General features: G+C 48.1%; 1 protein-coding gene across 3 annotated transcripts in view; it reads left to right on the plus strand.

Moving 5' to 3' along the window:
• The window catches only part of PLXNA4 (plexin A4), a 441829-nt gene that overhangs the window by 347946 nt on the left and 78852 nt on the right, over nt 1–15031 (plus strand). For all 3 annotated transcript variants that reach the window (XM_040061861.2, XM_040061859.2, XM_040061860.2), the window contains exons 10-11: nt 4684–4884; nt 13011–13107. In XM_040061861.2, coding sequence (XP_039917795.1) covers nt 4684–4884; nt 13011–13107 — 298 coding nt within the window. The remainder of the gene's footprint in view (nt 1–4683; nt 4885–13010; nt 13108–15031) is intronic.

The raw sequence follows: 15031 nt of genomic DNA on the forward strand, positions 1-15031 counted from the left end.
TCCCTTCCTTTTCTTTCTCTTTCTTTGGTCTGTTTTTGTTTTGATGGTTTTTTTTCAATCTAGTTTAATTTACAGAGCATCCAGATGCTGTGGTCTAGATATCTTTATAAAAAACCAATCCCTGCCTCTCAACTCTTACTCTCTTGACTTGATTACAGCAGAGTGGGCGGGTGACAAAGCCAGAGGGAACTCAGAGAAAACAGAACACTGCAGCTCGGCAGAGCAGATGAACAAAAGATGTATTTATTTACGTAATATCTGAGTAAATAACATTCTGAGTTTCATTTCTTATGGGGTCCCAAAGGGCTTGAGTGAGTCAATCTTGGTCACCACTTAGATTCACTGTATGGTCATTTTTTTTTTTTCAAGCAGGATGCCTTAGATAAGGCACAAAAATGGATGCTGGATGAGGTATATTGAAAAGAAACTCTTTAAAAAAAAACCCTGTAAAGTTGAGGATTTTAATCCATTGAGAAATGGATTTTAATGGCAGAATAAAAGAGGAATTGGATGCTTTCAGTAATGAAGGAATTAGTGCTGGAATGAAGTAATGAAGGAGCAGCAAAGGAATTAGTGATCTGCTCCTGAATGGAGGTGACTCCTACTCTTCTGGGAAAGGAAGGGTGAAAATCCATTGCCAGAGGCTGGGTTTGTCTGGCCATGGATGCCCCCAATGCCCTCAGCATTAGGAGAGCTTTGGTTTCCTTCTGTATAAAGTGGAGATCCAGCCAATGCTACCAGGGATCATGAGGGAGAAGTATGAAGGAAAAGTTGGACAGGTTCCCTCCCCTGAATGCTCTGGCTGACAAGAGATGCACAAGTGGAGATGAGTGAACCACTGTAAGGTGGGGGCTATTGATGGGTAGAAGGATCGTTGTATTAAGCTTTCATGGATGCGTTCCCTGTTCCCTGTTCCCGTGTGGAATGTCTGTCATCCAAGGTAGATAAATCTCCTTCTCTACTGGAAACTGGAAAACTCTTTGATGACCCTTTGGATCATAATCCTAGCCAAAAACAGTAACAGAGAGCGAAAATAAGGTTGGAGGAAAACCTGCACAGTATCAGAAGGGTGTGACACATCCCGACATGCCTTTGCCTAGGAGAGGAGCTCGGGGTGTTTGATCAGTCTCCAGCTTACACTGGGAAACAACAGTGAAACCTCCACGAAATCATAACTCTGGATGTATGAAGCACCATAAAGAAACCAAACTAATTAGTTCAGGGCTAGGACCACACGGCCTCAGAGAGGCTCCTCATTCTCTTTAGCAGCATCCTCATCATGTCTCTCACCGGAGACCAGCTCGGGCTCAGTTCTGATGAAGGCCATAACACACATGTGAGAGAAAAGCTCCTCATATTTCTGAGACTTTATTACTCCTGCAAGCTACAACAAAACACATTTGCAGGCGCTCTATGAGGAGTTATAAATAAAGAAAATTAAACTACCATTGACCCAATGAGTACAGCCCATTTCGTGCAGTGTTTTTGCTGCAAAAGCTTTCTGACTTGGTAATTGGCAAAATTTTGGTGATGTGAGGTGTGCATCGCTGCTGATACCAGTAATTGGCAAGGGTGGAGGATATTATTTTAAATAGACTGACTCATTTGAAAGCATTCAAGAACTAGAATGAAGCTACACACACAAAATGAATCAACAATGATTCTCTGGATCGTGAACCAGCTCCCCTCAGAGTCAGGCAAAAGATTTAATTTATTATATATCAAAGGCAAAAAAGGAATAGGATAGTGCCCATCCTTGGTGGAGTTGTTGGCAATCTAGGAGTTTATTTCCCCTAGATCCTGTGAAAAATGTATTTTTCCAGCCTGGGTGATGTCCATAGCAAAGTAGAAGGGTGAAGAGAAACTGCCTCTACTGTAAAATATACAAAATAACCTTTTTTTTTACAGAGTCTTCTTCTTGGGTCTGCTCTGGTCAGCTTGATATTTTCCTCTCAAATATGCAAACCTGGCCAGGCACCCAAATCTTGACACAGCCAGCAAAATGATTTCTGTGTTTGAATCTGAATCCAGACCCTGGTCCAAGCTCTGAGGTTTTATGCAGTACATCACCCAATGAAATTGCCTTTTCCCCTCCCCGTTTCAATTAGAAAGAACATTAGGTCAATCAGATAAAGCCACATTGGGAGGATTTCCTCTTTATGGCGCTTGCCTCTTCAATTATCTATAATGAACTTCCTCACAGCATTGCAAAGCTTTTTATATGCAAACGAACCCTGTTTTGGGGCTGCCTCAATCACGGCTTGTTAATGAACTTGAAACAAGTGTTATCGGAAAGGTTACAGCACCAGTGGTGGAGGGGGACGGGATAAAGCCGCACAAGAAAGGCCAGGCTGAAGAGCTGGGATTGGCCTGCAGGTAACAGAGTGGACTATCTCCAGCCTCCATCCCGCAGCCCCCATCAGAGGCTTTTCTCTGTGACAGGCATCAAGTGAAATGCCCGCTCCTGGGAAGCGGCTGCTCGGCGGCAGATAGGGTTTTCCCACCCTCCTGCCCCACGGATTCCCTCTGCCAGCGCATCTCTCTCTCAGCTCCTGGAGCTGGAGGGGAAAAAACAAATGTGGAGAGGCTGCTGCCAACATCTTTCCTTGTGCCAGGAGAAAGAGAGGGAGCTGAGGCAGAGGCCCCAGGACGTGTTGGGCAGATGATGGGGAAGGGTCAGGGGTGTTGAAGCCGTAAGGGTCCCAAATGGTGTTATCATGTGGCATCTGCTGGTGTGACCAGTACTGAGAACTCTTTAATATAGCCTAGGTCACCTCCTCCTTCTGCCCTTTGGGGTTTTTATCGGTCTTAAATCAGCCAGAATTATAGATTATGCCTTACTTTTTTTGTGCTGAGCAGCTGCAGGGAGCCTTAATGCTGGTGTGCCATGGTATGGTAGAACCATCCAACCCAAGCTTGAAAGACTTTTGAGATGGTTAAGCCTCGCTCTTTTATGAAGAAAAATGCTTCTGTGACACTTTTAACCATTGTGTTTCAGCATTAGGAGTTCCCTGGAGAGGTTTCATCAAAGAACAGTAGCGAGGCCAGGGAGTGCTGCACAGGGTGTCGCTCCTCAATCCTCCACGCCCAAGAGTGCAGAGCATGGCACTGATAAAGTTCATCCCTGCATTGCAGTACCCTGTGGGTTTTCCACCTCCAGCCCTTCCACCTTCCAGCCTGGTTAATGGCATGGCCTGTTGAGCCTTGGCAGCACACATCGAGCCAGGCCTTGTGCCAGATTATCTCAGGCCAGGAGCCGCTGGGTCCAAGGAGGTTCAGCTCTACCCAGCTCTGGTGGCTGTGCTTGGCTGTCCTGGTTCTGGTGCCAGCCTGGGCAAGGCCAGCTGAAGCCCACCAGTAGCTCTCAGTTCCACCATGAGCATCCCCCTGTAAGTGCAGATTGAAAAATCCTCTCTCAGACTCCTCAGTCTGGCACCCCCTTAGGACAGACCCTCAGATCCTCTTTGGGTCTGGGGAAGGTTCTGGATTTCACTTCAGGGATGCATTGGGTGGTTACTGGATTTTCTCCCTGCCGCTGGCCAGGGATGAGCTCACATCCTCTGTGTGATGAGTGTCGTCTCTCGTAACTCTGTCCCTAGTTGGTGTAACTACAGATGTTACATGTCTAATCCATTTCTTTATCTCCCTAAGCCATTTGCTTCAGTGAGATGCTCCCACCATCTGCTCTAACAACATCCCAGGTTCTCAATGAGACATAAATTCCACTTTTGAACCCTTCAGTCCCTTTCCCTACTTTTCTGCCCCAAATCAGCCATTTTCCTCTTGCCCACACCTGCAGTTCCCTGTCTCTGCTGGCACCAACTGGACCTGGCTTTAACTGTGGGCAGGACAGGGGAAGGCTGCAGTAATTTCCTAAAGAGCTGATATCTCCCCAGAATCCATGAAAGGGACATCTTGCAGTTGTCTCACTGTGTTATGAAGTAGCAGAGCATGGCCACTCCAACTAATTAAGCTGTGCTAATTAATGACGCTTTTAATGCAGCCACCTGTGAGGCAGCTTTGGGTGCCCAGAGCTCACCTGTGTGAGGCACCCATGCAGAGACACCGCATTAACAACATCCACTTGGCATTTCTCCTTTTGTGAGCCAGTGGAAATCTTTTCCAAGGGGCCTCCATGCCTTTTGTGACAGTTGTTTCTTGGCAGCTGGGTCTAGATCTCTGTAATGAATATTTTGCCCTCTTCTGAGCCAAAATAAACTCTTTTTAGCAACCCTGACTCCAAAGGTTCCAACAGGTTTTGCTGGAGCTGTGCCTTTTGTACAGCGGTGTGTTGGCTGTTGGGAAGCGAGGAATTGTGCTCAGATTTTTGCTTTATTCACATTTCTCATGGCATTGTGGCTGGGTTAAGTCTGTGGAGGGAACATGATTGCTTTTCCATTACCTGAACAAACGGAGCAGGTATTAAAAAGCACCAGAGATGCCTTCCCTGGGTCCTGGGGGCTGGAATAAGGCAGGGAGATAGGAAAGGATGCTCTGTGAAAGCAATCCTTCCTCACCTATTTATCTGAGCCTTCCCAGGAACGCTGCTTGAATGGCTCTGTAACAAACCAAGGCCCAGGGAGTCGCAAAGGCGAAGTGAGGAGGCCGGGAAGCACCACAGGACTCTCCCCAAGGCTGGGAAACCCATGTGCTGACTCTGTGGGCTGTCTGCTCTCTCCCCAGGACTGTCCCCAGCTGCTGCAGGCTGAGAAGATCCTGGTGCCCGTGGAGGTGATCAAACCCATCACGCTGAAGGCCAAGAACCTGCCCCAGCCCCAGTCGGGCCAGCGGGGCTACGAGTGCATCCTGAACATCCAGGGCAGCGAGCAGAGGGTGCCAGCCTTGCGGTTCAACAGCTCCAGCGTGCAGTGCCAGAACACCTCGGTGAGAAAGGGGCCCACACGGGCCCACAGCGCTGTCCCCAAGGGGTCTGGGGTCATGTCACAGCCCTTCTTGCCTAAATAAGGGTGCTGGAGTTGTGTAATCTGGGGGAAAGAAGGCTGAAGGGAGACTTCATTGCTCTCCAGAACCACCTGGAGGTTGTGGTAGGGTTGGGGTCTGGCTTTTCTCCCAAGCAGCCGGTGGTAAGACAAAGGGAAAGTGCCTCAAGCTGTGCCAGGGGAGGTTCAGGTTGGATATTAAGAACAGTTTCTTCGCTGGAAGAGTGGTTAAACATTGAAATGGGATGAAGGCAGAGGTGGAGTAGACATCCCTGGAAGCGTTCAAAGGAGGTGTAGCCGTGGCACTTCACAATATGGTTTAGTGGGCACGAGGGTGTTCAGTCAAAGGTTGGACTTGATGATCTTGCTTTCACGATTCTGTGGTTCCAAACACAGTCAGGAAAAGTCTGGCTGGTAGCTTGAACTGCCCTTTTTTCTCCTTGGACTGGCTGGTGCCACCATTCACTTGTTGCTTCTGCCCCTGGATCCCATCCTCAGGCTGGGCTGGAGCACCCCAGCCATGAGCCACAGGCAATAACATCAGCTTAGCCTGCTCATAGCCCCACAGCACCACAAAAAAAGGGGTCAGTGAGACAGGTGTCCATGTCAACATGAGAATGAAGGTTATTTTGGGGAAGTTTGATGACAAAACCCCATATAAACAGTTTGACACGTGCCAGCATGTAACGGGTCAGAAAAAGAATGAGAACACACAATCCCAGGAAGGGTTGGGTTGAAGGGGACCGTGAAGATCATCCAGTTCCAACCCCCTGCATGGGCAGGGATACCTTGCACTGGATCAGGATGCTCCAGATGCCATCCCACCCGGCCTTAGGCTGAGTCAAACCTTCCTGCAGCCCTCACATGCCCTCTGAGGAGTCTCTCTGTCTCTGCCCACCTCCACTTCCCCACCTGAAGCACAGGACCTGTGACTCTCCTTGCAAGGAACTCGAGTGAGTCATGACAGTGCTGTCACCACAGCAGTGTCGCTTTTGGGGACAAACCCAGTCACCTGCCAGCAGCCAGGAGCTGTGCCCATGTGCAGTTGATGTCTCTGCTTCTCCGGAGGTTTCTCCACGAGATTCATGTCTCCGGGATATGCATTGAGTCATTTTCATTGCTGCTACTGTGAGATGATTTATTAGTCAAAGAGCTAATTACAAGCTTTAGCCACTTCACTGCAGCTCTGCCACTCCACGCTGGGCAGTGCTTGTCACAACATATTCTGCTGCATTAAGCAGGGCTGAAGATTACAGGCAGTTCACACATTTTACATCTGTTGAAAACAAGCAACTTCCCAACCGATGCTCTTTTATTTGTTTTTTTTTTTTTTTTTTTGTCTCCCTCCCTCCCTCCCATCCCTCCCATCTCTCCCTGGTTTTCATTACTGGTTAATGATCTGTGAGCTTGCAGGCTTCAGGTTAAAAACGGACAGGCTGGGAAGTTAAGGAGGTATGCTCATTTTCTTCAAAGTATTATTTGAAAATGGTGGAAGCTAACGGGGAATTGTATGGTCATGGGCTGAGATTATATCTGTCCAAAGAGTCTTAGCAAGCAAGACAGACCTTTGATGACCCTTTGGAGACACAAATTCTCTGGCACACATAGGCATTCCAAGGAATTATCTCATGATCATTTTAAGCATTGCTGGGCTGAGCAGGAAAGTAACTTCAGCCAGCCTCAGCATCCCACTTTGCAGAACCCAATAAAAGACTGGTTTTGACAGGTAATGGTGATTATTCCCACACTACCTGCATGCTCCAAGAAGTTGCCAGTGCCTGAGACTGGAGAAATGAGGTTTGATGAGTCCCCAGATGGATTTGCTCATAGGATTGCCTGAGTGCTGTGACAGCACCATTTTAAAGTCTGTTTTCCTAAGCCAGGACATTCAAGGCTCTGCCAGAGCTGCAGAGTGGCAGGGCTGAGCCCCAGGCTCGTGCCAAAGTGCTCCGTGACCTTAGTGCTGAGAGTTGTCTGCAGGATGCTTGTCCTGTGCTTGGTGGTGGATCTCTTTCTTCTCCAGGGAGAGAGGCTCATCTGGGAATAAAATCAATCCTTTTCTATCCTGTTTCTGCCTCTTCTCTCCCTCTGCCCTCCCCTTTCCCTCTCCCTCGCTTTCCTCCTTTTTCCTTCTCTTTGCTTCTCTTCTCCTTCCTTTCCTCCCCTTTCCTTCTCTTGTCTTTCCTTTCCACCCCTTTTCTTCTCCTTCCTTCTGAAGGAGCTTTGACTCTCTGATTTGAGGTCTTTCTCCCTTTTTTTTTTTTTATTTTTTTCCCTGAGGAATATTATTTTGTTTTTGCTTGGAATTTGCCAGACACTGAGGGAAAGAGATGTGGAAGGGAGAGCCAGACAAAAGAAAGCAACATTCAGAGAGATACAAAAAGGCAGCAGAGAAGCCCTGGCTGCCTGAGCAGGTGGCAGAGGACACAGACAATAGGGAAGGAGTGCTGGAGATCTGTCTCCATCATGATTATTTCCTTTCCTGCCAGAATTAGCATTCAGGCAGGAGCCACTGCAGCACAAAGAGCCTCTGCTCCGGGGGTCACCTGGCTTTGGAAAGAGCTGTCTGAGCCTGTTTGCAGATCGAACCAGCCCCCCCCGACAGAGCTTTTTTTCACTCAGCAGAGTTGCTGGAGGAGGCACTGAACGTAGCACCTGCATTGCAGGCTTGGAGAAGGTCCAGGGGAGGGTGGGAGGATGTGCCGTGATGGTGTGTCCCTGAAGGGATGCTGTCCTGCCAGCAGATCTTCCTCTTGGTGCTGCAGGCTAGACTCAGCAATCAATCCTGCCTCTTTTTCCACCAGGAGCCTCAAGATCTGCCCCCTCCCATCTCACACGAGGCACCCAGGAGCACAAATTTGCCTCTCGCAGAAAAACTTTTGCAAAACTCGGGATTTTTTTTTCCTACTTTCACATGGGATAGAATCAAGAAAAGAGCCTCAACTTTTGCTCTGCATTTCCTGCTCCCTTGAGATTTACACCAGGGATCAGAGGCAGCTTAAGCACCTTTTCTAAGTGGCTCCAACTTCAGTTAAAGATGCTCTAAGGACACCCAGGCGTGACCAGTCTGTCTGTCAGTAATGTCACATCCAGCACTGATGGTCCCTGGGTGTGCAGCCCAGTCAGGAGCCAGATCTGCCTCTCTCCCTGCCTTTCCCAGAGATATTTCATTTGATAACAGCAATAAGTCACCACAGGCAGCTCCATTCGGGACAATTACTGCTCTTGTCAAGTGGTTTGAGACTCTCAGCTCTGGGCTTTGTCCTCTGTCACACCACCCAAGGCACGCAATTATCACTCGGAGGGACCCTTCCTGCCATCCCTTATTGCACTTGTGATAGCTCTGCCAACAGCCTGGACACGGAGCCATGGGAGGGGATGGGAAGCAGGGGAGCTAAGGAGACATATAAAAAAGTAAGTAAAAATGTCAGCAGGAGTGGCTGAAATTGCTGGATGTATGAGGGCAGAGTGCAATCTTCACAGTGGGAAGCAGTGGGAGCCCCAGCACTTGCAATCAGCCCAAAATTATCAGCCTTTGGTGTGAGGAAGAGGAAGATGGGGAGGGCAGACCCACCTGAGCATGCAACGATCAGTGCCATTACCTGCCCCAGGAGATGGTCCCACGTCCTTGCTCTGTTCCTGCCCACCCCTGGCCTTGGCACACCCTGCTTCCCATCAGCAAAATTCCTAACATTTCTCAGGGAAAACAAGAATGGTTTTGTCTGGAATCCTTCACAGCTCTGTGTGCTGTGAGGGCTGTGGTGGTGCAGCTGGAAGCGCTGTGTGGCTCAGGGACAGGAGAGCAGGTCTGTTCTATTTGTCACATCATTGCACTTTAGCAAGAGATCTCGGCGGCATTTGACTCTGTGGTGTGGCTCGCAGTGAAGGGAGTGATAAAGAAAAAATCCAATAAAAAGCAGAGCTGAGGGAAAAAAAAAAAAAAATGAGGAGCTGTTCACAGAAATCATGGGAAAACACAGTGGTGGGTGGCCAAAAAGAGAAGCACAGGGCTGTGAGTTGTAGAATCAGGGAATGGTTTGGGAGGGGTCTTCAGGATCATCTAGTTCCAAACCTTCCACAGGGAATGTCACCCTTGTGCATCCACTTCTCTAATTATTATTTATCTACATTTAAATGAAAGAGAAACCCCAATAACCACGTGGACTCTGTTGGCTTGGTACACAGTTATAAAAATTCAGTCCCAGCTCCGGGAAGCAAAGGATCCAAGCAAACAGAATGACAGTGAGCAAGACGTTTTCTGCCTTTTTATGGCTGGAAAATTGATGCAGTTTAAATGATTTCCACAGGATCGTGCAAGGTGTTGATGGCAGAGCCAGTACAAGAATTGATCCCTGGATTTGAGCTCTAATCACAGAAGTGGTGTCAGAGAAAACCAAAGACCAGCACTAAAATTCTGCTAAAATTTTGCAGAAGTTTCCCCACTACTGGACATGTTTGAGGTACAAAGGGTGAATACCATGGAACCACTCTGGATTTATCAACCTGGGTGTGCTCAAGCCAAATTACCAAAGGCAGGATGCTGCAAGTGGTCAGGCATGGATACGGATTTGCACAAACTGCAGGAGTGTCTGATACTACTGGAGAGTTTAAAAGGGAAAAAAAAAAAAAAAAAAGGATACTTGTGAGTTCCAAACATTGTTCCTGTGAATTGCAACAGCTCCTTCTAGCAGCTTTTTTGGCATTTCCCGAGGAGAGCCAGTCTGTGTTCCAGGCAGCACAGCCTTTCCTTCTCAGTCAGGTCCCCAAATTGCCCATAATTTTCTGTTTTGATGAGATTATTGTGATTACAATCCAGATTGGTCAGATTTAGGGGTCAGATTTACATCTCCTGGGATGTTTTGCCTTTGTTGGAGGCAGTTGTGGAGGAAAAGGTGGAGAGATAAGCCCTGATGATATGAACACTTCTCAGGAGTGTCCAGGAAGCTCTGCTCTTGTGGAGATCAATGCTCCAGGCCTTTCTTCTTCTCCCCTGAAACACATTTCCATCTTATTGTCACGGCTGAGCGAGTCCTTTTCAAAGACTCCTCTTGAGTTCAGTGGGCTTTGAAGAGGGGTCGCAATGAGTGAGCAGCTCCTGTGGTCTGAGGAGGACGGAGCATTTCCTCACTGATCCTTTGCAAATTGCTCTGTTTTGCTGCTGTGCAGCATCGGATGGGGCCGGGCATGGGCAGTGTGGGCATCCTCATCCCAGCTGGCTTCATCCTCGGTGCTCTTCCATGGGATTTATCCCTTCCCATCCCTTTCCAGGTCTGGATCAAGCCTGCTGGGTTAAAAAGTCTAATGTGTGTTTGCCCCTGGTGCTGCAGACAGATAAGATCTAAAATCCCAGCTGAGCTCCTGCTGCTGGACCATTTTCCATTCCCAATCAGTGTTTTCCAAAGCAGGTGCTCCTGAGTGGCAGAAATTTTATTATCCACCACTCTTCAGGCATTTTCCTTCCCACTCCTTGCTCCCAGCTCTGAAGAGCTGGAAACAGCCAATGCTGTGAGTCCAGACAACTCTGCATCATCTTGAATCTTGCTGGCAGTGACACCCAAAAATGCAAATCCTGAATGAGACTGGTGGGTCTGCTGCAAAGGACCTGCCCCACCTGGGCTGCTCTTTACGTCCATGGAAACCACAAACACCCGTAAATCCCCTACAACTGGATCATAATCACAGCATTTTGCAGATTAATGGCTAATTGTGTTTAGTCTGTGCAAAGAGGAATTGCTGTGCAAGCAGCTCCCACTCTGCTGTAATGGACAGAAATCACCAGTTACCATTTACTCTGCAATTATACGGCAATTAATGGATACAGGAAAACCCACCTGTAAAGCTCAGAGCTTTGGTATCTCTGTGGATGACCACAATGGGATTTTAAGGGATGGGGGATTCTTTAGTGACTTTTTTTGGCCCAGCCAGACCAGCTTGCTGAGTTATATTTAACCTTGTGGTGATGAAAATATTTTCTTTTCAAAGTGGGACTTTGTCCTGCTGTGGATCCCAGCTCAGTGGGAGATCCCTGCTCTTGGGAGGGTAAATCCTTATGTGCACTGTGGTCAGCAATAGTAGCACAGACACAAAATGTTTCTCCCCTTCTTTCTTGTCCCCTTCTGTCCTTTAATCAATGATCCCCTCTCCCACTGTGGGGCTTTTTGCCTTTTGGCGAAGTGTTGGGTGGAAGCTGCTGATGGAGGTGGGCAGTGGGACCTGACGGGCAGCAGGGTGAACCCTGGGTGAACCGGCTTGAGATAAATCAAAATCTCGGTGAAAAAGAGCACTCAGCACCACGTGGAGAGGGCCTCCAGAGAGCACCTTCCATTTCCTTCACTGGGGTCACCTCTGTGTACCTTGACTGCCCCTGACAAGCGTTTGTTTAAATCTGCCCAACTCTCTAAGAAGTTTTTTGCAGTCCTTTAGGATGTATTTGCTGGAAACTGGATACTCCTTGCTACAGCTGAAGCTTTTCTGGTTCTGAGTAGGGAAAAGTGATTGCCTCCTGGGGTTTACACATGTAACAAACTCTATCTGCTCCGTCCCCAGATGAGAACTGTTTGGGTTTTGGCAGCAATGTGGCATCGTTGATTTACAGTCTGTTCATGATCTCCAGCAGTCCCCAGACTCTCTCCTGCAGCACTGCCCAGCCACTCCAATTTCAGAGTTGTTTGCATCAATTCCTCCTACTGAAAAATAGTCCCCATTTGCCAGCATTGAATTTCATTTGGTTGATTTTGGCCCACTTCTACAGTTTGTCAAGTTTGTTTTGAATTCTTAACCCTGCTGTTGGAGGTTCTTACATCCCTTCCAGAACAGAGTCATGAAATCATCCAAGTCAGTAGTGAAAATACTGACTAATGTCAGACACAGGACAATATTCCTTTTGAAACATCCTCCCAGCTTGACATGGAATTATCTGATTTTGGTTTGGTTTTTTTTTTTTCTGTTTAATGGTTTTTGCATAAACCTTATGTTGGCCTTCCTTAGGTCATATTTCCCTGGTTTGTTTATGGGGATCTGCTGTAGGATAGTAGCAAACACTCTCCTGAAATCAGGATAAATCACATCTGCTGCCTCCCCTTTATCCACAAAGTCATTAAGCCTGTCAAAAAGGAAATTAGATTGGGTTGACACAATTTGTTCTTGACAAATCTGTGCTGGCTGATTTTTATCACCTTATCATCTCGCAGGTGCTTATAAATTGATTGTTTAATAATTTGATGTACTTTCTTTCTGGGAAGTCAAGTTAGGCTGACAGGTCTATAATTACACACTGGCCCCTTTTTCGAGGGGTTTCCCTGATTCTGAGACCTCACTCAGCTTCTAAGAGTTCTTCAAGACATTCCAAGTGTAAATAGCCTCACCTACACACTCAGCACCTATGGAATACACAGAAGAGGCTCAGCTGGATGGGAGACCCAGAATGTGTAATTTACACCTTAAAGTTGCACACAACTTGAAAAAAATTCTTTTCAAAGCTGTTCTCAGCACCCAAAAAATGGATTTCAGAGTTAAGGCCCATCACGTGCAAACACACTTACATCAAGGAATGTTTTTCTGAGTGATAGGACAAGAGGGAGTGGCTTTAAGTTGAAGAAAGGTTCAGATCAGATATTAGGAAGGAATTCTTGGCTGTGAGGCTCTGGTTGCCCAAAGAAGCTGTGGCTGCCCCTGGAGCCCTAGCAGTGTCCAAGGCCAGGCTGGATGGAGCATGGAGCACCCTGGGATGGTGCAAGGTGTCCCTGACATGGCAGGAGGTGGAACTGGATGAGATTTCAGGTCCCTTCCAGCCCCAGTCTGGGATTCCTTGAGCGTTCATCTAATGGGTACATGGGCTTTTGTGAGGGGCGTGGTTGGAGATCCGCAGCTTTGGGAGCGTCCCGTGGCATTCTGGCAGGTGCTGCTGGTGAGGAAGGTGAGTGACAGATCCACTTCTCTTGTTCTCCGTGTTCAGCACCACCTCTTGCCTCATCCCATCCCCTCCCCACCTCCAGGCACTCTCTAAAGTCTGGGTTTGGGTTTGTTTTTGTTTTTTTTAAATTTGGTTTGTTTTTCCTCTCCCAATTCTAGTACTCGTACGAAGGGATGGAGATTAACAGCCTGCCAGTGGAGCTGACAGTCGTGTGGAACGGGAATTTCAACATTGACAACCCAGCACAGAACAAAGGTAAAGAGTTATTTCAACTTGTCCTTGGAAGCGGTAACCTTAGCAACGGGCCCTCGCTCCCTACACTTAACAAAGCCGCCACCGTCTCCCCGTGCTGGCTGCTGCACACTTGTTCTCTGCACTCTGCAAATTACCAATTTTTTGAGTGCTTTGTATGCCTCCCCCCAGCCCTCCAACTCTCTCATTCCACCTGAGAAATGCGACTCTCCCTCCCACTTGTGCTGCTCTCCCTCTCCCTTCATCGTCCCTGCCTCCCGCTTCTCCCCACATCCTCGTGTCTGGTTTTCACGCCCCTCCTTCTCCAGATTTTTCTCCCCCTCTTTATTTCTCCTGCAGTGATGCTCTTCAAGTTAACACGCCGGGAGAGCGGGCTCTCTGCTCAGAGGCAATTTAGTAATGAGCAGGGGAAGGCAGAGGGGGAGCAGAAAGGCTGCAGCTCTCCAGTGGGAGAATTCTGAGCAAAATAAAATGAAAACGATAAAAATGGATCTGAAAAACACCTGTGTTTAACCACCACCGATGGCACGGGTTTGATGTGCCTCTCTCAGAAGGGGCTGCGCATCCAGCCACGACCCTGAGGCAGGCTGGATGTTCCTGGAGATGGATGTTCCATTCACATCTTCTTCTTCTTCTTCCTTCTTGTCTTTCCACCCTGGAACCTCCCCCTCCCCTCGGCTGCCCTGCGTTTGCAGCTCACACCTGCAGATTCTCTTCTTCTCACATCATCACCTCTCAGAAATTTCTCCCTCCCTCCCTCTCTTTACCTTGTCATGGACACTTCCCACAGCCTCTCCCACTCCATCTGTCCCCATCAGGTGCTCCCACAGTGCTGTCACACCGTCCCACACCCACCCTCGAGCTGAGGGTGATGCCTTGGGAAGGCTGACCTGGAACAGAGACTAGACAGAGCTAAAAGAATAAAGTAGATATTTATTGAAAGGTCTTTAGGGTACACCTTGGGCAGGACAAGAGCCTGGCCAGGGCTACACCCAAGGTGGACCCAAAATGGTCACAAAATGGTTGAGCGGTCACGAGGTCTCACACTTTTATAAGTTTTGGTCCATTTGCATGTTGGGGTTTAATTGCCCAATTCCAGCTTCAGGTTGTGAGGTCCCATCCTTCTTGTTCCTCCCTTCAGCCATCGTTGTTTGTGCTTTTGGGCCTGAAAGTTGTCTGTAGTCTCCAGCAGGAAAAGGATTTGTTTTGTCTCCCTACTCTGTGAAGAGAGCTGAGTGACACTGAATGTGAGCTCAGAGTTGCACCCCTGGGCAGCACAGAATCTGAAAAACAGGAAAGCTTAAACATAAGGCATGAAGGGAAGGTGGGTGAGGTTCCCACCCAACACCACGTTGAACCTAGAGAGCAACACAGAAGGCAACCCTTCTCCCCAAGGCACAACGCAAACTTCCCTTCTCCCCCTCTGAATGGCAGTTCTGGCACCAAAAGGCCAAAACTGTGGCTTTTGAGGGTTGAATCCACTCAGCAAACACAACAAGCTGGAGATTCCTGCCCAGCCCTGGCATTCAGGCACAGCCTGTGTTGAAACTGCCACCCTGCCTCTACTCTGAAGTTGTCTCCTTTTCTCCAAGCTGTGACAAGGCGTTTCCTGCTGATTTCCATGGGCCCAAACAGTGCCACAGGCTTTGAGAACATTTAACAGCGTGGGTTGGAGGTCAGAATTTTGACACTTGTCCCAGTCCTGATTAGTTTGGTGCTACCATAGAATGAGCATCCCTGCCACAACATAATCCACACCAAAAATGTAAATCCTTTTCTTGGGCCACATTGAGCTATCCCTAGGTGACGTGGGAGCAAAGTAAATCTCATAATCATGATGATCATATTTTAGGACTGTGTGTGCCAGTAACATGAAACAGACCAGGGGATTAACTCAGTCATCTCTAGCACAGGCCTTTCTTGGGTT

Source organism: Hirundo rustica, chromosome 4 (genome assembly GCF_015227805.2).
Source record: "Hirundo rustica isolate bHirRus1 chromosome 4, bHirRus1.pri.v3, whole genome shotgun sequence".
NCBI lineage: Eukaryota > Metazoa > Chordata > Aves > Passeriformes > Hirundinidae > Hirundo > Hirundo rustica.